General features: G+C 49.0%; 1 protein-coding gene across 2 annotated transcripts in view; it reads right to left on the bottom strand.

Moving 5' to 3' along the window:
* DSCAML1 (DS cell adhesion molecule like 1) overlaps nt 1-22,554 on the bottom strand; it is a 369,715-nt gene that overhangs the window by 38,151 nt on the left and 309,010 nt on the right. For both annotated transcript variants that reach the window (XM_086339404.1, XM_086339405.1), the window contains 5 exons: nt 12,586-12,785; nt 11,935-12,031; nt 11,190-11,318; nt 3,997-4,164; nt 2,735-2,805 (listed from right to left, as the gene is read on the bottom strand). In XM_086339404.1, coding sequence (XP_086195530.1) covers nt 2,735-2,805; nt 3,997-4,164; nt 11,190-11,318; nt 11,935-12,031; nt 12,586-12,785 — 665 coding nt within the window. The remainder of the gene's footprint in view (nt 1-2,734; nt 2,806-3,996; nt 4,165-11,189; nt 11,319-11,934; nt 12,032-12,585; nt 12,786-22,554) is intronic.

Below are 22,554 nucleotides of genomic sequence, written 5' to 3' on the forward strand. Positions count from 1 at the left end.
CTTCCCAAGTAGCTAAGTGGTAAAGAATCCGCTTGCCAATGCAGGAGAGGAGGGTTCAATCCCTGGGTGGGGAAGATCCCCTGGAGAAGGAAATGGCAACCCCCTCCAGTATTCTTGCCCGGGAGAGCCCATGGACAGAAGAGCCTGGCAGGCTACAGTCCATTGGTTCACAAAGTCAGACACGATTTAGTGACTAAACAACAAATAATCTACACACTCACACATTCAGGCACTTATTATAGACACAAACATATCTTCAGGGTGCCCTTGTCCTCACACTGACATACACTCTATTACATATCTGTGCCCACGGTGAAATACACTGATATATACATCATTACACAATGACACACACCTACGTACCTAGAGCCGCCTGCACACAGTATACACTTGTCTATGTGTGATACACAGAGCACCACGCCACCGTCATTCACACCAATGTATACTGGCAGAGGCCTTGGGTAGGCATTCAGGCATACCTTGCTACATACATATAGATATTCACACATTTTTACAAATCTTGACATATCTTCCCTCCCTCCCTCTCTCTCCCTTCTCCTTGTATGGCACCACCCCCTTAAACAGGCACACTCAGGATTTAAATCAATCTTAACAATATTTCTCTGAAGCATTAAGAAATCAATAGAGCTGATTGCAAATTTATGTCATAAAGCAGTGGTGATCCATCTCAAGGAAAGAGTCTTAAAATGAAGTGACTTATCTTTCAAGTGAATCTTTATTTTTCATTAATCTGTTTCTTGGTGTTAAAAAAAATTCCCTTGAGAAGTCAGCCCCCAAATTTATTGATAGGCTGGTTCATTCTGAAGTTCTAACTTTCTAATCAATTTTATTTTTCATTATGAGACTTTGGAGAAATAAATCTGATTCTAAATTTTTATCGACCTCCGGGTTGGAGCTTTGTAGCCAAATGTCTCAGAGGTTTACATACTTATTCATTCCCGTCCCCTCCTCCAGGCTTCCTTGGAGTATTCTTAGGAAATGGATGCAGAATCAGGATGCAGATACGACTTGGGATCTAGACTCCAGGCTTCACTCCCAGTTTCTGAGGGAAGCTCTGGCAACCAGATCTGAACCTGGAGGGAACCAGGGCTCCAGGTATCTATCTACTAGGAGCGCTGGTACCCAGGGAGGGCCAACTGCCCAGCCTCTGTCCCACTTTTGTCCTGGTTATTTCTCTGGAGCGGGAAGGAACCAGGCTCTGCTGCCGTGTGTGTGTGTGTGTGTGTGTGTGTGTGTGTGTGTGTGTGTGTGTGTGCGTGTGCGTGTGTGTGTGTGTGCGTGCGCTCGCGCGCGCGCACACCAAGACATATAGTCTTTTTTCCCTTGGTTTTTTAAAGAATTGTTTAATTTTTTGGCCACATCACACAGCATGTGGGATCTTAGTTCCTTGATCACGGATTGAACCTGGATCCCTTGCAGTGCAAGTGTGAAGTCTTAACCACTGGACCACCAAGGAGGTCCCAAATATGTGGTCTTTTTTAGGGAAAATATTACTAGACCCTTTTGAATCTCTCTGATTCTCAAGTCTACCTTTATGAAGGGACTAGGAGGAGGACTAAAGTACCTGGAATTTTTCTACCAGGAGTTAGAGTCAGAAAATGACCTTGGACTCAGAGCCCAGATGTAGATGAGGTAACCCCCTAAACCCTAATGTTCAAGAAGAAGAACATGAATGGGCTTTAGGAAACTCTCTGTTCCTGACCTCTGGACAGTGGGCTTCTGTGGGTGATATGGCTCCAGACTACGTGCAGTGAAGTTCTGCACCTGTCATGACTTGAATGACCACGGAAGTCACCTTGCATTTTTATACCATGGCCTCCTCTGATAGGAAGGAGAAATATCTCTTCTGTCCACTCCACAGGAACAGATAAGTTAGTGCAAGAAAACACTCAAACACTGGAAAATGCAGCTGGAAGCCATCAGAATGGGCAGCCCTTCTGTGCCCATGCCAGGGATGTGGCGATGAGGCCAGAGTTTCCCAGGAAAGCATTGCTTGGTCATGCTCAGGGTTATGCTGGTTCTCTGCCCTGCTGTGGAATTGCCTCCAAGATTTCCCATCAGTGACAGAGTCTCTGGATACCTTCTAGATCTACAAGTTTCTTCCCCTTAGAAATGGCTGTGGCACATACTGGTTTGTTTTCTCTACAGCTCCCTGTCCCCCAGAGCTAGGGAGGGCAGTTATTTTTTCATCCTGATTTTACACAGGAGGAAATCAAGAAAAGACCAAGCTCCCTGCTGAAGTCTTGACCGTGAGAACATAGGGTATGGTTTCACCCTACTTCCCAGCTCTAGTCACAGGGCCAAGACAAGGGTGAGACCCTGTCATTTCATCTCCTGTTATCCATAGAGCCCCTTTGAAATGTATACAAAATCAATTCCAGCTCTAGATATATTACAACCTGTGGAGTTTGTAGGACAAACCAGCATGGTAAAAGAATCATCTTCTCTCCTTGGCACTGACAAATTCTTCATCCCACTCCAAGCACAGGCCTCCATCAGAAAGCCATGGTGGAGAAGGGAGTGGGGATTGGTGGGGGGACCAGTTCCTCTATCCTCCTCTCTTTCCACTCCTTCAACCTCAGTATTTAGCAACAAACAGGCGTGGGCATTGCAAGACACCAGACACTAGCAAGTCTGTTGGGGCTTCATTTGAAGATTAAGGATGGGGAAGGGAGGGAGGCATTTCAGGGGAAATGCTTTTGACTTTGCTTACCTTCCAGGTCACTTGGATGCTCTGTGAGGTCACTGGCTGCAAGGTTACATCCATGGGAGGCCCATCAGGAGCTGGGGTGGGGTTGGGAGAAACAACCTTATGAGTCACGTCTTGGAAGAAAAGAGCCCTATGCCCTCAGTCCCATCCTTGAGCTGGAGGGCTGCTGCAGAGAAAGGAAAAGCTTGTCTAAAGCAGCAGAGAACTTCTGTTTGAGTCCCTCTTGAAATGATCATAGGGTTTAAATTTCCTATTCATTCTCCATAATTTGCTGAAAACATAGCAAATAACGACTATTAAGTATGACTCCACATCCAGCAGGTTGGCAAAATTTTTTTAAAGTTTGATAGTACAAAGTGCAGACCAAAATATGAAGTAGCAGGAACTTTTATACACTAACCATGGGAGAGAAAGCACTTTGGAAAACATTTTGGCATTTTTTTTTTTCTTTCAGTTAAAGGGAGAAGTTTGTCCATCTGGTGAGTCTGTAATTCTGCAACTGTTTATATTCCTTGGATGGGGAATGAAAATAGACAAATCATACAGCTGTACTGAAGCTCACAAAAAGAATCTAGACTATAACAAGGAAAACACAGAGAATATATGAAGTATTATTTCATGCATACATTCTATTAGAACAGGCAAAACTAAACTGTATGTTTATATGTACATATACTAGTGACATGTATGAAAAAGGAAACAAGGAAGCTGGGATACTTGTTACTTCAGGGGGAGGGATGGGGTTATGGTTGAGAAGGGGTATATAGAGGGCCTCTGGGAAGTGATAATGAGTGTTGGTTATACTAGTTTTTGCTTTATTATTATTATTATGTGTAAAACTGCACATGTATATGTACTTTTTCGTATTAACTTCTATTTTGCAATGACAGGTAAGAGAAAATACAATAAGGGAAATCTTGCTTAAATTTTCAGGAAAACTTCATGGCAAAAGTCACAGGAGATAATCCAGGGCACTAGTACCCCCATCCTTTGCAGATCTGTCCTTGCCAGACAGGCTGGGGCCAGTGGAGTGGGAGCAGAACCTCGGACAGCTCCTGAAAGCATTGCATCTAGAACCCATTTGGCAAAGGTCAGGGATAAGGGTCTCCAATGATCCAGAGGGAGACACACACACACACACCTTGGAATCTCCACCCCCCACTCTTCTAATTGCAAACCCACTGCCAATGGACAGGGTGGGTGAGGGCCCCAGATGTCCCTGATCTCCGAGCCCATGGGCAGGGGTGACAGGGCGAGGTGCTCACCAGCCTCCTCAGTGCTGATGGTGAGCTCCTTGCTCGGCTCGCTGCGGCCAATCTTGTTGAAGGAGTACATGCGGATGCTGTACACGGAGGCCGGGTGCAAGTCCACGATGTTGGCCTGGTTGATGGTCGGGGAGATGTTGCGTGTGGACTGCTTGAAGTCCCAGGAATCTGGAGAAAGGACACCCACTTCTAACCTCAGCCAGACAAACTCCAGGACCCCTCTCCAGCCTCAAGCAGCAGCAACATCCCAATCTCAACCTAGATGCCCAGAGAGGTCCTGTTTACAGAGACTGCAGCAAGAGAATTTCAGAGAGAACTGTTCTATTCCATGAAGTTCAAGAGATCAAGGGATGCCTGAGGATGGGAACAGCAAGTCCACTGCTTGGGGAATCAGGAAGCTTAACCCTTCTCTACCCAGGGCCGCCTGGTAAACTCAAACCTCAGGTGAGATGTTTCCTATGGCCCCTTCCAAGATCACCAATGCTTGCTATCTCTTAGGGTCTCATTGGCCAGTGCCCCTTTCCTGGTCTCTCACACCACATCAGTGATGTGTTGTAACTGTGAGACACCCCCTCCACCCAAGATTCCAGTGCAAATGGGGAAGCCAAGTCTTATCCCCCTTTCTCCTCCTCTGTGTGTGCTTCTGTATTTCTTTTTCCTGTGGATTTGTGTGGTGGTGGTCTTGAATGTTTCCTAGGCTGATGAGGGGAATAAACCAAGTGGCAGAGTCCCTAGGCAAACCCCTTCCTCTCTCATCAGCAAGAGAATGGTCTCTGAATCTCTAGAGTCAGAAGCCAACAAAGCAATGAGCATGTTCCCAATTTATCCAGGGGGACTGGCAGCCCATTCCAGGGCTAATGTTTAGTGAAATTGTAGAATGTGAAAGATACCCGATAAATACCACTCAGGGATACTGGGACAGTAAACATTCTGCGTCTCCAGAGGAACCCAGTCATTCATTCAATGCATTTTTTCCTGTGCACCTACCAGGGGATTCCAGAGAGAAATGGAAGGGCCTGCAGTTACAGCAATGTCTCAGCTAGTACCGTCCAAACCCAGAATTCATAACCAGATTACATTATTGGCACTTTGCTTTGAAAAGACAAAAAAAGGCAAAGCACAAGGAAACTAGCTGATAGTGGAGCTTAAGAATCTTCCCGGGGCACGTCCTAATGCGACTATTCAGTCTAATTTTCCATGTCTTTTAAACCCACAGTAGAGGATTCTGAAAACTGTCAGTAGAGAAGATTAAATTATATTCACTACAGTCTAATCCCTGAATCAGGGAGGGAGGATGGCATATTCTAGAATTTTTTAGGAAGACTCTTTTTTAAGCTAATGCCTGGTAAACCAGGAGGATCAGTTCACCCAAAGAGACTATCCCATCCCCCAGGTTCTGGCAAATTGAGGTCTTGATGCATTTCAAAACACCTCTTTTAGCCACACCAGCTTGGCATCTGTTGAAGGGCACTGGCCCAGTTCCCCATCTGCAGTTTCGCATTTAATTCTTTGGTTTCATGAGCCAAAGTCACAAACGGCAGACTGTAGATGCTCAGAAAAACTGTATATTCTCCTTGTCTTTTCAAAACACCCCAACTGCCCAAAAGTCACTGGGGTGAGAGGTTAAGCCAGAGTCTCAAACATGCAGGCTCCTTCCTGCAGAGGGTACCACTTTGGCTCAGGAGGAAATGGGCTAGTAATGCGGAGGCAGGTGTTCACTTCTCTCTGTGGCATCTGGGAACTGGTGCCAGCTCACACATCATATTTGATTTGCCCATGTTTATAGGAGAGGGACAGCGATCATGAGTCAGTGCATTCATTTTTGATGAGTGCAGGCAGAGGAAGGAGACCCAAATGATGTGTCTGAAAACTAAGGGGCTAAAAAAGAGAGGTGCTAATATTTACCAGGCACTTGTGATGTGCCAGGTGCAGTGCCGGACACCATTCACTCCTCATACCTTTCTATGACGTCAGCACCATATCTGCACTGTACAGGTGACGCTCATGTCATCAAGTGCGATTTCTCACTTGGCCTTCCAGGTGTGTTCAACACTTAAACCTGTCCCTTCCCAAAACACTCTTCTCTTGGGTGTCTATTAAAACAGTCTCTAGCTTTTCCTAGGGAGTCCCTGGTAGCTCAGCTGGTAAAGAATCCACCTGAAATGCAGGAGACCCTGGTTCGATTCCTGGGTTGGGAAGATCTTCTGGAGAAGAGAATGGCTACCCACTCCAGTATTCTGGCCTGGAGAACGCCATGGACTGCGAAGTCCATGGGGTCACAAAGAATCACACACGACTGAGTGACTTTCACTTTCCAGCTTTTCCTAATCTCTTGGGTTATCTCTTCACTTTGCAGGTACATCTTTCTTACGTTATGGTTCAAGTTCTTCAAGGCTCCATCCTAGGCTCTCCTCTCACTCCATACATTTTTCCCACCCCTGGATTCTATTTCCATTTATACACAGAGAAGCTCCCTGAAGGCAGGAACCATGTCTACAACTTTGCCCATCTCACCCACTTGGCACACGCTGGGCACTTAAAACCCACTCTTGGTTTTAGATCAGAGCCCACTTTGTGGTCCTGGATGTTGGACCTGTGGTTCCTCCACATTCTGCAGTCATAGTAAATACCCTTTGCTGTTCCCTTGCTTGCCTCCTCCCTAGCTGCCAATCATAGGAAGACTGGGGGATCCCAGAGAGTGGCCCCCTTTTTTCTGCTATTGCCAGTCATTTGCAGGTGGATTTGTCCTTGTGTTCCCAAATCACCTTTGATGTTGGCACAAAACAGCTCTCTCCCCACAGCCCCTGCAGGCTCATGCATCAGAGTCAAATTTGGAGGTCTCTCGCTGATTTTCCAAACTTGATCGCTGCCATCTCTCTGACCTGAATAGCTGAAATCAGTGGCCCTATTTTCTCCCCTTTCCTTTTCAGCTCTCAGAGTACTGAGCTGGCTTTGGTGAATATTGTCTCTTTTAATATTCCCTTTCATATGAGCCTGGCTTATCCAGATTAACATATTTCATTAAGGGCTCTCACTCCCTTTCTTCATCAAAGGGTTTATGATGCAAAATATTCTTCTTAAAAAATAAGGAAGCGGCTGGGGAGATGTCAGTGTCTTCTACTTAGTGGGCTGCTTGCTGGGAGGGGACCTGGGGGCTTTGGTATTTCAGGAGACATATTCACTGTAGAAGGGGGAGCGTTTGGACAAAAGCCACATCTGGAGCATTCAGCTGCCTGTGCTGGGGAAACAAGTCCATCCTGCATCTCTGATTTCCTCCTTGCATCACGGCTCTGAGCCCACCACAGTGATCTCCACTGCACCGAGAAGGGGTTTCCTGGATCACCGCGACCACTCACCACGTCCCAACACCAGACCCTCTGGCTCAGCCCACGATGGCTGATGGCTCCCACCATGAGGCTGCCTTCTGGGCCATCCTCAAAGAACCCATCCCTGCTCCTTGCTTGGAAAACAGGGGCGAAATGTGGTGTCTGCATTTTTAAATCTGCGCAGCGCTGTCTGATAGATTTGTGTGGACGGTGCTATTTATCATTCAGCATTCATGTATTATTACTCTGCTGCCTAGGGCCAGGAGAAGTCAGCGTGAGCACGATGGCTTAGAAAGGGCAGACGTGGTAATTTCCCTGGGAAAATTAGCATGATGAGCAACATGGCAGAAAACCTGGCAAAGGCACAGTTGTGACCAAGAAGGGGGGTCAGGGACAGATGTTCCAGCCATAGGAGGGTGTGGTCTGGGGCGAGAGGGAAGGGACAGGAGCCACAGCATGGGGACCCATGCGCCAGGCTCTGTGTTAGGCATGGGCACATAAATCTTCATGTTCACGTATTCCTCGCAGCCACCTTGGAGTATGTGCCACTGTCTGTACTGACAGAGATGCACAAAGACCTTAAGTAGCTTGCTAAAGATCACACAAGCCTGACACTTGGTCAACCCCAGTCTTCTGCTTTGAAACTTGTTCTTGTTCTACTATTCTGCATGCAGGCAGAAGATCTACTTAGACACACACACACACACACACACGCATGCACACACATGCCCCTCCTTTCTTTGAGTCACCCATCCGTTCCCTAGGATACCTTTTTCAGTTGTCACGTAATTTAGTTTGTGGTATATTACATGTGATTGGAGAGTGCTTTGTAATGGTCCTGAAAGTACCTGCGAGTGTGCATGTGTGTGTGTGTGTGTGTGTGTGCTCAAGTGTGTGTACATCTCTGTATATTCCCTCTGCAACTTCATTATCAGCTCCAAGGGCAATGCTCTGTCTCCTCGTTCTTTCTCTTTTCTACCACATGGCTGATGCATGACTCTGCAACAAAATTACTGGCACTCAATACATGCTGCTGACTGACAGACACACATTTCAGCCTGCAAGTCCCACAGGACTATAAACTGCCACACGAGCTATTTCAGTTAGAAGGAGGAGAGGAACTACGGCTCCATGCTAGCTGCTTTCTCTTCAGTCCTCAAAACAATCCCACAAGACAGGCATTACTATTTCCACCTCACAGATGAGGAAGCGATGCTGTGTTCACAGCCTCTGCCTGACTCCAATGGTAATGCTCCCCAGTTCCCACGGGACTCCTTTTCCTAAATGCCAGCATAGATGCCTGTCTGAGTGGCATGGCCCAGAGTAGGCCTACCTGAAGACTGGAGAAAGGACCAGCCCAGCTTCTCTGGGCTCTTGATCCTGTGTTTTTTTTTTTTTTTTTTACAGGTGCAAAGCTCCTGTGGATGGGAGAATCTGAGGTTGAGTTTCATTATCCTCCCCTCTCCATTCCATCCATCCTGGTACCCTGGTGCTGGGGTGGGTATGATGGTTCCTCCTTTTTCATGAGAGCCAGACAGGGTTGGGGGAAGACGTGGATGAGCTCTGAAAATAGAATCTTCCCTGCCCATCTCTCCTTCTGCACAGCTCTCCAGATGTGTGATGTTCTCAGCTTCGCCTGGCTGAGCAGCGCCCCAGGAAAGGTTTCCACACATTAGAAGGTGGTCAGTGGAGGAGGGTGATGGTGGGCAATGGGGCAGCATGGGGGAGGAGGGCAGGGAAGCAGTCCCAATGAGCAGTAGGGGAGGGCCCCGAGTGACAGCCTGGACATCCACTCCCCCAACAGGAATGGAGCCCTGCCAGCTACATCAACCAGGCAGGGAGATGCTGGCTGTGGACAGACCTGCCCCTTCTTGTCTGGCTCCTGGGAAGCTTGTGTCCAGCCTTGGGAAGCCCTGAGATGTGAGATGAACCCAGTGGGCTTCCTCTCCTCTCTGTGCCCTCTGCCTCCACTGCTGCCCGGCCCCTGCTCATCACCTGTCCCAGCTACAGGATGGCGGCAGCCTGCTCACTCACTTCTTGGACACCCCTCCTCCCCACTGACGCCTGACGACCCCTGCCAAGGTGCCATGTTGCTTAAATCTCTCACCAGGATCTCAGACATGGCTAGTGGCTTTCGATGACCTTCCCCAAGGAAATAAAAGCTCAGTTCAGAGGCCCCCTCCCAACCTGGAGCCCAAAGCACTTTTTAGTCTAATAAGACTAAAAACCCAGAAACTGGGTCTGTGTGCTTAGTCATTCAGGCATGTCCAACTCTCTGTGCCCCCGTGGACTGTAGCCTGCCAGGCTCTTCTGTCCATAGGATTCTCCAGGCAAGAATACTAGAGTGGGTTGCCATTTCCTCCTCCAGGGGATCCTCCTGACCCAGGGATTGAACCCACGTCTCCTGCATTGGCAGGCGGATTCCTTACCACTAGCACCACTGGGTCTGTGAACCCTCTGCTAGACATGCCACTCCCCAGAGCGCACTGCACCGTGCTGGGGTTCGGCCCTGTCCCTCTCCCTGAATCTAGGCCCCGTTAGCTCCCCATCTTCTCCCAACTCAAAGCAGCATCTGCAAGGACAGGAGATGTGCTGCTCTGATGACCCGTCTGTGCAGCGCCCCCTTCTCTCTATGGCTCTCCTTCTGCACTGACAGTGACCTCGGGAGGTCTGGCTCTGAGCTGACTTTTCTCCCCAATTAGACTGTAAGCTTCTGAGGGCAGGGTTCCTTCCTGTAGAAACCAGCCTCAAGAATGATGCACCCAGTGCCCTGGACAGGGCGGCTTCTCAAGAGGTAAACACAGCTGTGGATGCTATCCTGGGGCTAACCCTTTGGGGGAGCGGATAGTCAGTCAGCCAATGACTGTGTGCTGTGCTAAGGAAGAGAGGAAGGGTCTGGAAGGCTTCTGAGGAAACAAAACCTTGGATCTATGCTGAGTCCTGGAAGATGAGTTGGAGTTGGTGGGAGAAGGACGGTTGGGGAGGCTTCAGTTTTCCAGATTTGCTTTCTGTATTTTACCTTAAAATTACTTTGAAAGGCTTATATGGGCTTATGGTCTTGAATTCTGAAAGTATGAAAGGACCCTAGAGGAGAGGTATGTTTCTCCTTCTCTCACCTGCACTGAAGTCACCCCGGGGCCTCTCCGGGGCAGCCCCCCTGTCGCCTGTACCTTTTAGAAATAGTCACGCAGATACAAACGTGATCACCTATGGCTCTTTCTTGGCTTGACCTCTTGTTCAGGTCATCTGTCCCCTCCTTGCCATTCCTGCCACTTGATTGTGGGTCCCTGGTATCCCCAGAGACACAGGAGTCCATTGTTCACTTTGCTCTAAGCGGCTTCACAGTGGAAGGCAATCTCTTAGAAGCTATTAATAGAGTCCCAAGGGAGGGGTTTTAGAGGGCTTCTAAGAAGAAGAAACTTAGATCTAAACTTTCCAGGGACTCCTACCTCCCCAGTGACTCATTCTTGGGAAAGACCAGCTTCTCTGACTCCCAAGCAACCCCATCATCCCAAACCTGGAGTGCCTAGATGACCCAGTGAAACTGTGATGTCTCTGACCCCACATATACAGCCAGTAGCTCCTGGCTCAGTGACTTTTAAGTTGCTTTAAATCAGACCACCCTATGGATCTGCCCAGGGTCAGTCCTGGGAAGGACGGACTGACATTTCCTCCCTATCAACTGTAGAGGTCCTTCTACCTGCCCCCTGGTTTCCTAACCTGACCAATGTCCCTTCCTTTGGAAGACACAAGGGCTTGTGTGTCTGTCTGAGATGGGCAGCCCTGACAGCCAGGGGCCGTCACACTGGAGGGACACCGTCCAGGCAGGTGGTGCAAGGCGCTATGGTGGGCCGAGCCCTCACCTACCTGTTTTGTTCTTGTACTCAATGTCAAAGCCCGTGATGATGCTGTTCCCATCGAATCTCTGGGTCCAGCGCAGGTTCATGCTCCGGGCCTTCACCTCTCGGATTTCCAGCTCTGGGGGGTCAGGGGGCTCTGGGGAGTGGCAAGGGAAGGGGGCAGGGGTGAGGATGGCAGCAGAGAGCTTAGCCTCCTGCCGACCCTCTGCAGAGATCAAGGGATCTGTGCTGGGAGGATTGGAGACACAACGGTCTATCTGAGGGTCCTGAGCCCTGGAGTTTGGGCAAGGCAGCATAGGGATGGAGGAGAAACTTAGATCTAAAGGCTCAGAGGCAGAAGTGGGCGTGCTGGGTCCCTGCTCTGTTCCCCTCTCTTCCTCAGCCCCTTTTGGAGGGACCCCTCACAGCTGATGGCCTGCTTCCCACCATGCAGAGCTCCCAGGTTTTCCATCTTGACTTTCCCTCCGCACACCTCCCCCAAGGTCTGGGCCCACAAATCCAGGTCTCCCACTTCTGGGGGCAACAGTGTGCTCCACAGGGCCTTCTGCCATCACAGACCTCACTGTCTGCAGTGTCCTGGAAGGACCCTATGGCACCACTCTGGGCAGGAGGGAGAGTGGACTGAGGCTTTTCCCCAGAGCTGTTTCCTGTCACTGCCCCTGGGTGTGGAGTGTCCCCCACTCTTGAGGGGAGTTGGCAGTGAGCACCAGGGCCCAGAGGAAGGGGCTGGGGACGTGGAGCAGGTGAGGTACCTTGTACCGTGAGCTGGATCAGGCCCCGGTCCTCCCCATATGAGTTGATGGCATGGCAGCTGAAGAACACAGAGTCTCCACGGTCAGCAGGCTTGAGCTGGGAGGCAGTCCGAGGGGCAGAGGGTGCGGAGAGAGGAAGGAATGGGGAGAGTCTTTTAGAGCCCATCTGCTGAAGGGGGCCCATCTAGTTGGGGATCAGCAAGACTACCTTCTTCTCGGAGGGAACCCACCCAGGGTTTGTCAAGAGTTCCTCTTCCCAGAAAGTTCAATGGATGGAAGTGTGCAAGAGTCTGTGCAGGGAAAGGCCGAGGGGTTTTAGGAGGGAGGGAGGGGCTGGGGGTCCACGAGAGAGGGGGCGCTGAGGGGGTCCCAGGATGGAGGGAGGATCTGAGGGGTCCAGGAGGGAGGGGAGAGGGAGGGCGTGGCTGAGGATCCCATACATTTAAAGTGGAGAGTTGTCAGAAAGGAGACAGAATGAGGCTCAAGGCATAGGTTGGTGGGTGAAGGAGGAAAATAGGTAGCAAAGGAGAGGTATTTTTCGGGGTGGGGCTCCCAGACTCCTGTTTACTTCTTTTGGATTCAGATGCAATAGCTGTGGGCTCCCCACTTTCTGAGAGTCGGGTTCCCCCTGAGACGGGCATGGGTGCTTACCTTCAGCGTGGAGACAACCTCATCGCCGTTGTCCTTGGTGGCGATGGCATACCGCATGACGCGGTCGGGGTCGATGACCGTGTCCCCTTTCTCCCAGCGTATAATGATGGGTCGCTCGCCTCGTGCTGTGCAGTTGAGCTCCTTGGCGTGGCCCTTGATGGCGATGGTGGTGTTGGGGTGGGAGGTGATCATGGCTGGGACTGGAGAAGGGAGGAGGTGTAGGAGGTCCCAATGAGTGGGGAAAACCAGCCCTGGGAGAGCACTTGCCCAGCTCAGAGGCCCCGCCTCTGGCGGCCCCGCCCCTGGGTGCCCCGCCCCCCGGATAACCCGTCCCCTGGATGACCCCACCCCGTGGCTGCCCCTGCTTCGTGGCTGCCCCTCTCCCAGGAGCACCTCCGTCCAAGAGTTCCTGTTTAGTTGCTCAGTGGTATCTGACTGTTTTGCGACCCCACAAACTGCAGCCCTCCAGGCTCATCTGTCCATGAGATTTCCCAGGCAAGAATACTGGAGTGGTTTGCCATTTCCTTCTCCAGGGGACCTTCCCAGCCCAGAGATGGAACCAGAGTCTCCTGCATTGGCAGCTGGATTCTTTACCACAGAGCCACTAGAGAAGCCCCATCTGCCCTTAGGGAGAGGGTCTAATAATGGTTGGAGGTGGGTACAGAAAACCTCACTGCCTGTCCCCTTTTCCCCGCACACCCATGACCTGGGCAGCCTCTGCCTTTATCAGGGGTTCTGATAGTCCATGGGCCCCTTTTCAGAATCAGTCTATCTATTCATTCATTCACTTTAAGGCAATAAACAGAATCCTTTGAATCCTTTGAAATGCATATCATACATAAAATGACAAAGGAAACCAGATATACCAAAGTATGGTTATACAAATAACATTCAAAAGCAAACTTTTGATATAGTTCATCACATAATATATATTCTTCACTATTCTCTATGAAATAAGATCTAGTGCTGAGTTACATTAGAACAATTTCATAATAGTGATAGTATAAATGATATTTTCAGATACTGCCACAGCTGTGATGCAAAAATACCTATTAGTCACAGTCACAGGTGCTGCTACCACTGTGGTTTGTTGCTTATGGTTCAGAATGGAAGTACAAAATTTCAGTTAGAAGTTAGCAAAAAAAAAAAAAAAAAAGATGCCGTTTTACCCCAGCCCCAATTCATGAGTCCCTTGAACTGGATCCATGCACCTTCGACAGGGAGGCCTGTGGACCCCAGATGACATGCCTGAGGTCTCTGCCTTGTGTCCATGGCTCACAGAGGTCAGCTGGTTTAGCCCTTGCTTCTAGACAGCAGGGCCCTCCCAGGCAGCTGAGAAACTCCCCAGTTCTTCCCAACAAAATGCAACAGAAAACCCTGGCCAGCAGCATCATAATTAACTCCTACAAGTGCATTAATAGGTTCCCCCACTCCACCCCTCACCACTGACCTGAAAAAAACAGTCATGAAACAACCAAGGCCCTGGCTGGCCATCAGGAGAGCCTCCCACTGCCGTGAGCAGAGGCCTCTCATTCTTGACCCCCTCTGGGCCTGAGCACCACAGCCAGCAGCAGGAGGAAGGTGGGGCAGAGGGAAAGATGGTCTCAGCCCCAGGGTCCTTGTCTCCTGGGAGGAGAGGGTAAGGGGAGGCGGAGGTAGAGACCTGCTTAAGCAACATGAACATGAAGAAAATCTGAGTTTTTCAGGGAGGTATTAGGAGAAATTGATTTTGGCAAAGGAACATCTGCAAGGGCATCACCCAGCCATTCAACAAACAATGATGGTGCTCCTACTAGGCGCCAGGGCCACACTGGGTTTTGGAGCTATGAGTGAGCAGGACAAACCTGACCTCTGGGAGTTTCACTGCAGGGGTGAGAACAGACAGCACAACAGCAGTTCCAGGAAAGACTGCTAAGCACTGTGCTAGGAGAACTGCTCACCATCCGACGTGGAGTGATACAAATGGGGAGAGCAGAGGCAACGGAACCCTTGCGGGTGGAAACTGCTGGAACAAAGGCCCAGAGGCAGCGATGTGCAGGGCAGTTCCCAGAGAGGTAAGAGATCCAATACAGCTGGAGGACCGTCCTTGTCCTTGCCATTTCCTCACCCACTTCCCAGGAGACCTTGCCTCTTAGAGTACAGATCCCCAGGACTCTCTTCTTAGGAGGACCCATGAGCCATGCTAGAGTAGACACATTAGAGGGCGCTGCGGTTGACTGCAAGAATCAGACAGCATTCTCCACCCCTGCCATTAGGGGAGGACCTCTGCTCACACTGAGCATCCTCTCCTCACTGGCCTGCTTGGGTTATGGCACAAGAGGAAACTCTGTCTTCTCTCTCTTTATGCTCCCCACCCTATGGACTCCCCTCTGGGTACCGCACCCCTGATCCACTTCAGTGGCTGCCCTTTCCTTTCCCTCCTAGCATCCTCAGGAATTCTCTGCCCTCCAGTTTTTTTTGGCTGGGCATGCAGGATCTTAGTTCTCTGACCAGGGATGGAACCCAGGACCCCTGCAGTGGAAGCTCAGAGTCCTAACCACTGGACCATCAGGGAATTCCTTTCTCTCCAGTTTTAAACACCTACTCAGACAACATTCTTCCCAGCATACTCTCCAGGGTCATCTGACTTCTAAGGACAAATAAGCCTTTGGAAAAAGGTGTGAAGGCAAAGCGCTGTAATGGTGTGACCTGGGATGCCAGTCAGTGCATGAGGGGACATCTGGAACCAGTGTAGGGGGTGAAGAGTGGTTTCTGGTGTCCCCTGAAGTCACCATGCAGCCAGCCGCCTCCTCTACCTTCTCTCACATGGGGCTGGATCCTGAAGGCAGTCCTGGTCCCCTGGCCCCTACACCAACATCTTAGCACAATCCTCAGCCCTGGCTCATCAAATAATGAAGCAGATAAATTTTATAATGCACGGCATTACACCAAGATATACAATAAAACTCGGAAGACAAATAACGAGGTGCAAGTTATAATGAAGAAAAAGCCTGCAGTCAGAGACATGAGAGTATGAATTATTGACTAAGGTTTTACACTCTCAAGGATGTGCGGAGGAATATTTCTCCATCAAAGATTTGCATAATTCACTTGTATAAACCTGGGTGGAATATAGAGTAAGATTTTACATCAACAAGTCGGGCCTTGCATTGCAGAAGCCTCCATTTTTCCTGAAGCACTGAAATGCCGGGATGTGGGGGTGGGGAGGGGCCTTAGGGCTGTTTCTGCTTCTCAGACGTGAATGGTCAGAGCCTGTGACCTGGCACCCCTGGGAGGCCTGAGCCCTGAGAGGCTCAGCCCCTTAGGCAAGAGGGCCTAGCCCCTAGGCAAGGGGAGTCCCTGCTATTAAGAGGCTGCTGCTGAAGCTGAAGAAGAGGCCAGGGGGTGTTCATGACAAGGGGTGTGTGTGTGTGTGTGTGTGTGTGTGTGTGTGTGTAAAGGGGGTGGGGGCACAGTCAAGCCCCAGCATAGGCCAGAGGCCCAAGGCAGAAGGGGAAAGGATGAGTCTTTCTTTGGTAGGAGGACTTCAAGGCTCTGTACCAGGGTGAGAAGCTGGCAGTTCATCCCTGTTCTGCTCTCCAGGTAGGGCTGCACCCACCTGTCCTGGGCCTGTGTGTGAATTACAAAGGCATTCCTCTGGCTGGCTGCCCCACGGTGCCGGGAGCCACAGCTTGGCCAGTAGAGTAGGAACTGGGTTCCAGACTCCACCTGCCCCTTAGGCTATGCACCTTTGAGCAGTGCACAGCCTGTGCATCCATACACGCCAGTCCTGCCTCACAGAGTCTTCCCATGCAGGCTTGTTAAAAGAGACAGACATAGAGACAATCAGAGACAACAAGACCTCAAGAGCCTAACTGGTCCTTCAGCCCTGAGCATTAACCGCACCTGGGGTCAGGGGTGGGCTCTCTTCACCATTGTTACGGCAAACAGCAGCACACAGCAGACCCAGTGTTCTCATAGCCCCACAGCTCAGGGCAGGTTCAGGGGAGCCCATCTGTCAAGAAGAAGAGACTGCTTCTGTGGGCTCCCCCAGCTTGAAGAGCTTGGGGGCCAAGTGCATATATTTCTACCCAGCTATGAGGTCTTTAACGCAGGCAACTTGAGTTCTCCAAGCCTCAGACTCACCATCTGTGATGTGAAGACATGGGTGTTAATCCCGCAGAGCTGTTATGGGGGCAATCAGGGTCTGTATATATGAAGTGCTTGCCATGTAGCAACTCCTCAAGAAACCTGGATACTGTTCCTACCCTAAGGGTCTCATGTCCCTCTCCTGTTCTGAGAAAGGCATCAGATAAATACATGCATACCTTAAGATGTCACTTGCCAGCTATTTTACAGAATCACAAAGTCTTAGAATTGCAGAACCCAGATAGCAGTCATTATAGCAGCCACTAGCCACGTGGCTCTTGGCCATTAGAAACATGGCCGGTCCAAAGTAGGTTGTGCTGTGATGTAAAGTGTATCCTGGATTTCAAAAACACAGGAAGAAAAGAAAAAGAATGTAAAACAGCTCCTTAATAATTTTATGTTGATCACATGTTAATATTTTAGATATACTGGGTTACATAAAATATACTATCACAGTGAATCTTACCTCTTTCTTTTTACTTTTTTGAACATGGGACAACTAGAAGATTTTAAATTATATAGCCAGCTTTCATTTTGTTTCTCTTGAAAGGCATGGGTATAGATGACCCATGGGCTTCCCTGGTGGCTCAGATGGTAAAGAATGACCCTGCAATGTGGGAGATGTGGATTCGATCCCTGGCTTGGGTGATCCCCTTGAGAAGGGAATGGCAACCCACTCCAGTATTCTTGTCTAGAGAATTCCCATGCACAGAGAAGCCTGGTGGGCTACAGTCCCTGGGGTTGCAGAGTTGGACACGACTGAGTGACTAAGCACATAGATGATCTACACAGACCCTTCCTTTTACAAATGAAGAAACTGAGCTAAAGGCAAAGGAGGAAAGGAAAGATATACCCATCTGAATGCAGAGTTCCAAAGAATAGCAAGGAGAGATGAGAAAGCCTTCCTTAGTGATCAATGCAAAGAAATAGAGGAAAACAACAGAATGGGAAAGACTACAGATCTCTTCAAGAAAATTAGAGATACCAAGGGAACATGTCATGCAAAGATGGGCTCGATAAAGGACAGAAATGGTATGGACCTAACAGAAGCAGAAGATATTAAGAAGAGGTGGCAAGAATACACAGAACTGTAAAAAAAGATCTTCATGACCCAGATAACCACGATGGATGCTTTAGATAACCACCTAGAGCCAGACATCCTGGAATGTGAAGTCAAGTGGGCCTTAGGAAGCATCACAACAAAGCTAGTGGAGGTGACGGAATTCCAGTTGAGCTGTTTCAAATCCTGAAAGATGATGCTGTGAACGTGGTGCACTCAATATGCCAGCAAATTTGGAAAACTCAGCAGTGGCCACAGGACTGGAAAAGGTCAGTTTCTATTCCAATCCTAAAGAAAGGCAATGCCAAAGAATGCTCAAACTACCGCACAACTGCACTCATCTCACATGCTAGTAAAGTAATGCTCAAAATTCAAGCCAGGCTTCAGCAATACGTGAACTGTGAACTTCCAGATTTCAAGTTGGATTTAGAAAAGGCAGAGGAACCAAGATCAAATTGCCAACATCCACTGGATCATTGAAAAAGCAAGAGAGTTCTGGAAAAATATCTATTTCTGCTTTATTGACTATGCCAAAGCCTTTGACTGTGTGGATCACAATAAACTGGAAAATTCTGAAAGAGATGGGAATATCAGACCACCTGACCTGCCTCTTGAGAAACCTGTGTGCAGGTCAGGAAGCAAAAGTTAGAACTGGACATGGAACAACAGACTGGTTCCAAATAGGAAAAGGAGTACGTCAAGGCTGTATATTGTCACCCTGCTTATTTAACTTCTATGCAGAGTACATCATGAGAAACACTGGGCTGGATGAAGCACAAGCTGGAATCAAGGTTGCCAGGAGAAATATCAATAACCTCAGATATGCAGATGACATCACACTTATGGCAGAAAGTGAAGAACTAAAGAGCCTCTTGATGAAAGAGGAGAGTGAAAAAGTTGGCTTAAAACTCAACATTCAGAAAACTAAGATCATGGCATCTGGTCCCATCACTTCATGGGAAATAGATGGGGAAACAATGGAAACAGTGAGAGATTTTATTTTCTTGGGCTCCAAAATCACTGCAGATGGTGACTGCAGCCATGAAATTAAAAGACACTTGCTCTTTGGAAGAAAAGCTATGACCAACCTAGACAGCATATTAAAAAGCAGAGACATTACTTTACCAACATAGGTCTGTCTAGTCAAAGCTATGGTTTTTCCAGTAGTAACGTATGGATGTTAGAGTTGAACTATAAAGAAAGCTGAGTGCCAAAGAACTGATGCTTTTGAACTGTGGTGCTGGAGAAGACTCTTGAGAGTCCCTTGGATTGCAAGGAGATCCAACCTGTTAATCCTAAAGGAAATCCTAAAGTTTTCAATATTCATTGAAAGGACGGATGTTGAAACTCCAATACTTTGGCCACCTGATGCGAAGAACTGACTCATTGGAAAGACCCTGATGCTGGGAAAGACTGAAAGCGGCAGGAGAAGGGGCCGACAGAGGATGAGATGGTTGAATGGCATCACTGACGCGATGGACATGAGTTTGAGTAAGCTCCAGGAGTTGGTGATGGACAGGGAAGCCTGGCGTGCTGCAGTCCATTGGATCGCAAAGAGTCGGACACGACTGAGCAACTGAACTGAACATGGACCTTTCCTTTTACAAATGAGGAAACTTGAGGTTGCACAGGGAAGCAGTTTGCCCCTGGTCATACTAATAAACAGTATTAGTTATTATAGTCTACTCATTTGTATAGTAGATTCAGTTCAGTTCAGTCGCTCAGTCATGTCTGACTCTTTGCAACCCCATGAATCGCAGCACGCCAGGCCTCCATCACCAACTTCCGGAGTTCACTCAGACTCACGTCCATCAAGTCAGTGATACCATCCAGCCATCTCATCCTCTGTTGTCCCCTTCTCCTCCTGACCCCAATCCCTCCCAGCATCAGAGTCTTTTCCAATGAGTCAACTCTTCACATGAGGTGGCCAAAGTACTGGAGTTTCAGCTTTAGCATCATTCCTTCCAAAGAAATCCCAGGGCTGATCTCCTTCAGAATGGACTGGTTGGATCTCCTTGCAGTCCAAGGGACTCTCAAGAGTCTTTTCCAACACCACAGTTCAAAAGCATCAATTCTTCAGTGCTCAGCCTTCTTCACAGTCCAACTCTCACATCCATACATGACCACAGGAAAAACCATAGCCTTGACTAGATGGACCTTTGTTGGCAAAGTAATGTCTCTGCTTTTGAATATGCTATCTAGGTTGGTCATAACTTTCCTCCCAAGGAGTAAGCGTTTTTTAATTTCATGGCTGCAGTCACCATCTGCAGTGACTTTGGAGCCCCCCAAAATAAAGTCTGACACTGTTTCCACAGTTTCCCCATCTATTTCCCATGAAGTGATGGGACCGGATGCCCTGATCATCGTTTTCTGAATGTTGAGCTTTAAGCCAACTTTTTCACTCTCCACTTTCACTTTCATTAAGACGCTTTTTAGTTCCTCTTCACTTTCTGCCATAAGAGTGGTATCATCTGCATGTCTGAGGTTATTGATATTTCTCCCGGCAATCTTGATTCCAGCTTGTGCTTCTTCCAGTCCAGCATTTCTCATGATGTACTCTGCATATAAGTTAAATAAGCAGGGTGACAATATACAGCCTTGATGTACTCCTTTTCCTATTTGGAACCAGTCTGTTGTTCCATGTCCAGTTCGAACTGTTGCTTCCTGACTTGCATACAGATTTCTCAAGAGGCAGGTCAGGTGGTCTGGTATTCCCATCTCTTTCAGAATTTTCCACAGTTTATTGTGATCCACACAGTCAAAGGCTTTGGCATAGAAGTAGTAGTAGTATAGTATAGTATATTAGTATATATATTGTATATTAGTGTATATATTGGTATAGTAGATTAGTAGGATATAATCTCTACTATACAGGGCTTCCCTCATAGCTCAGTTGGTAAAGAATTTACCTGCAATACCAGAGTCCCCAGAGACTCCAGTTTGATTCCTGGGTTGGGAAGATCTGCTGGAGAAGGGATAGGCTACCCACTCCAGTATTCTTGGGCTTCCCTTGTGGCTCAGCTGGTAAAGAATCTGCCTGCAATGTGGGAGACCTGGGTTCGATCCCTGGGTTGGGAAGATCGCCTGGAGAAGGGAAAGGCTACCCACTCCAGTATTCTGGCCTGGAGAATTCCATGGACTGTGTAGTCCATGGGGTCACAAAGAGTCAGAAACGACTGAGCAACTTTCACTTTCAATCTCTACTATTAGAGATATTAGGGAAGAGATGATTCTTAACACATGAAGCTCTAATACTAATGGTGGAAGGTGAGCTGATGCCATGAAAACTAGTGCTCAGGTCTTCAGAACATAGAATGACAAGCTCCAGATCACTTGTGAAGCATCATGCCTCGTTCTGGGCTCTCTACTTGACGGAGGACATTGACAAGCTGCACTGTGATCAGGAAGATGGACAGACTTCATGCAGTTTGAAGGGAGGCTGAAAACAACAGCTCTTAACACAGGGAGAAGGCAGGCCTCTTGTTTGGCCTGAGAAACAGTTTTCCAGGGGTGTTTGCTGTTTAGGGAAAGGGCTGCAGCAGAGGCAGTGAGCGCCCCACATTAGACAACCTGGGCAGCACAAAGAAGATTCCAGCGAGGCCTGGAGAGATGCTCATGCTTTGGGCCCCTGTGGATGTCCAGGTCTCAGGAGAGATGAAAGGTGGTGGGCAATCCGGCTCGCTGGGCAAGCTCTTCTTGCTTATAGGGGTTTGCAGCCCCTCGTTCTGGGCAAGAAGCAGGGGACCTGCCTCCTCTTTCCTTCCTGTCCTCCGCAGCCTGCCTGTCAACCACAGACAGGACTCTGCTGCTGCGCTCTCCTCCCAGACCCTGTCCAGGTCTCCCAGGTCCTGGGTGCCCTCCTGAGCCACACACTGGGGGCCTCCGCCTTTGTGGCTGCTGCACTTAAAGAGGCAGCCCCCTAACAGAGGGGAGCCCAGGGCAACAGTTGCCCCGCCCCATCTGCTCTCCAGTCCCCTGGTCTCCCCCTTGCTTCTTGCTCGGGATCAGAAGGTCTCTCTGCTCCACTGAATCACACTGATAAACACAATTGAACCCTCACTGCACCGAGACCCTGCTGTGCCCCAGAGTGCTTTCTGGGTTGAAAGCAGACCCGGAGAATTCCCGAGAGAGAGGTTCACGTGTAGTCACGTGGAGGGGCACATATATGCAATGTGTGCATTGCACACAATGTCAAAACCACCCCCATCGGACCGTCACAAACACAGTCACCCTCACAGCCTACTCTCGATGGTTTTACTGCAAACTCACAGGTTGTGTGACACACATGTAACCTGATGTAGGTGTCAGTTGCATGTCAACAGTCTGATGTAATTGTCTAACACATATCTACCCACAGCCCTGCATTACAAAAGCATACCCTTCCTCTACACACACACACACACACACACACACATTTTTATGGCTGCCTTTTACTGAGAACGTCCTTGTACTACGTGCTGGCAGTATTCTAGTACTTTACATGAATTAAGTCATCTGGGGTAGGTACTGTTATTATTCCCCAGCTCCAAAGCCTGGGTCCCAATGTATTTCTTGACCAAGCGCCACGGCCTCCCTATGCCCACAGTACCCCTGATGGAGCAGGCTATCTGATGGATGCTCTGGCCTCTTGGTTCATTGCTCACTGGCCACCACCGCCAATGACCATGAGAAGTAAGACTTACCAGCCTCACTTTCCAAGCGAGAGATGGGCAGGAGAGTGGGGGGAGGGGAGGGCTGTACACACAGGGCTGAGTTCTACATGACAAGCGCTAATAGCAGCC

The sequence above is a fragment of the Bos grunniens genome, chromosome 15 (genome assembly GCF_055505025.1).
Source record: "Bos grunniens cultivar Pamir isolate PY7600 chromosome 15, Bosgru_T2T1.0, whole genome shotgun sequence".
Taxonomy (NCBI): Eukaryota; Metazoa; Chordata; class Mammalia; order Artiodactyla; family Bovidae; genus Bos; species Bos grunniens.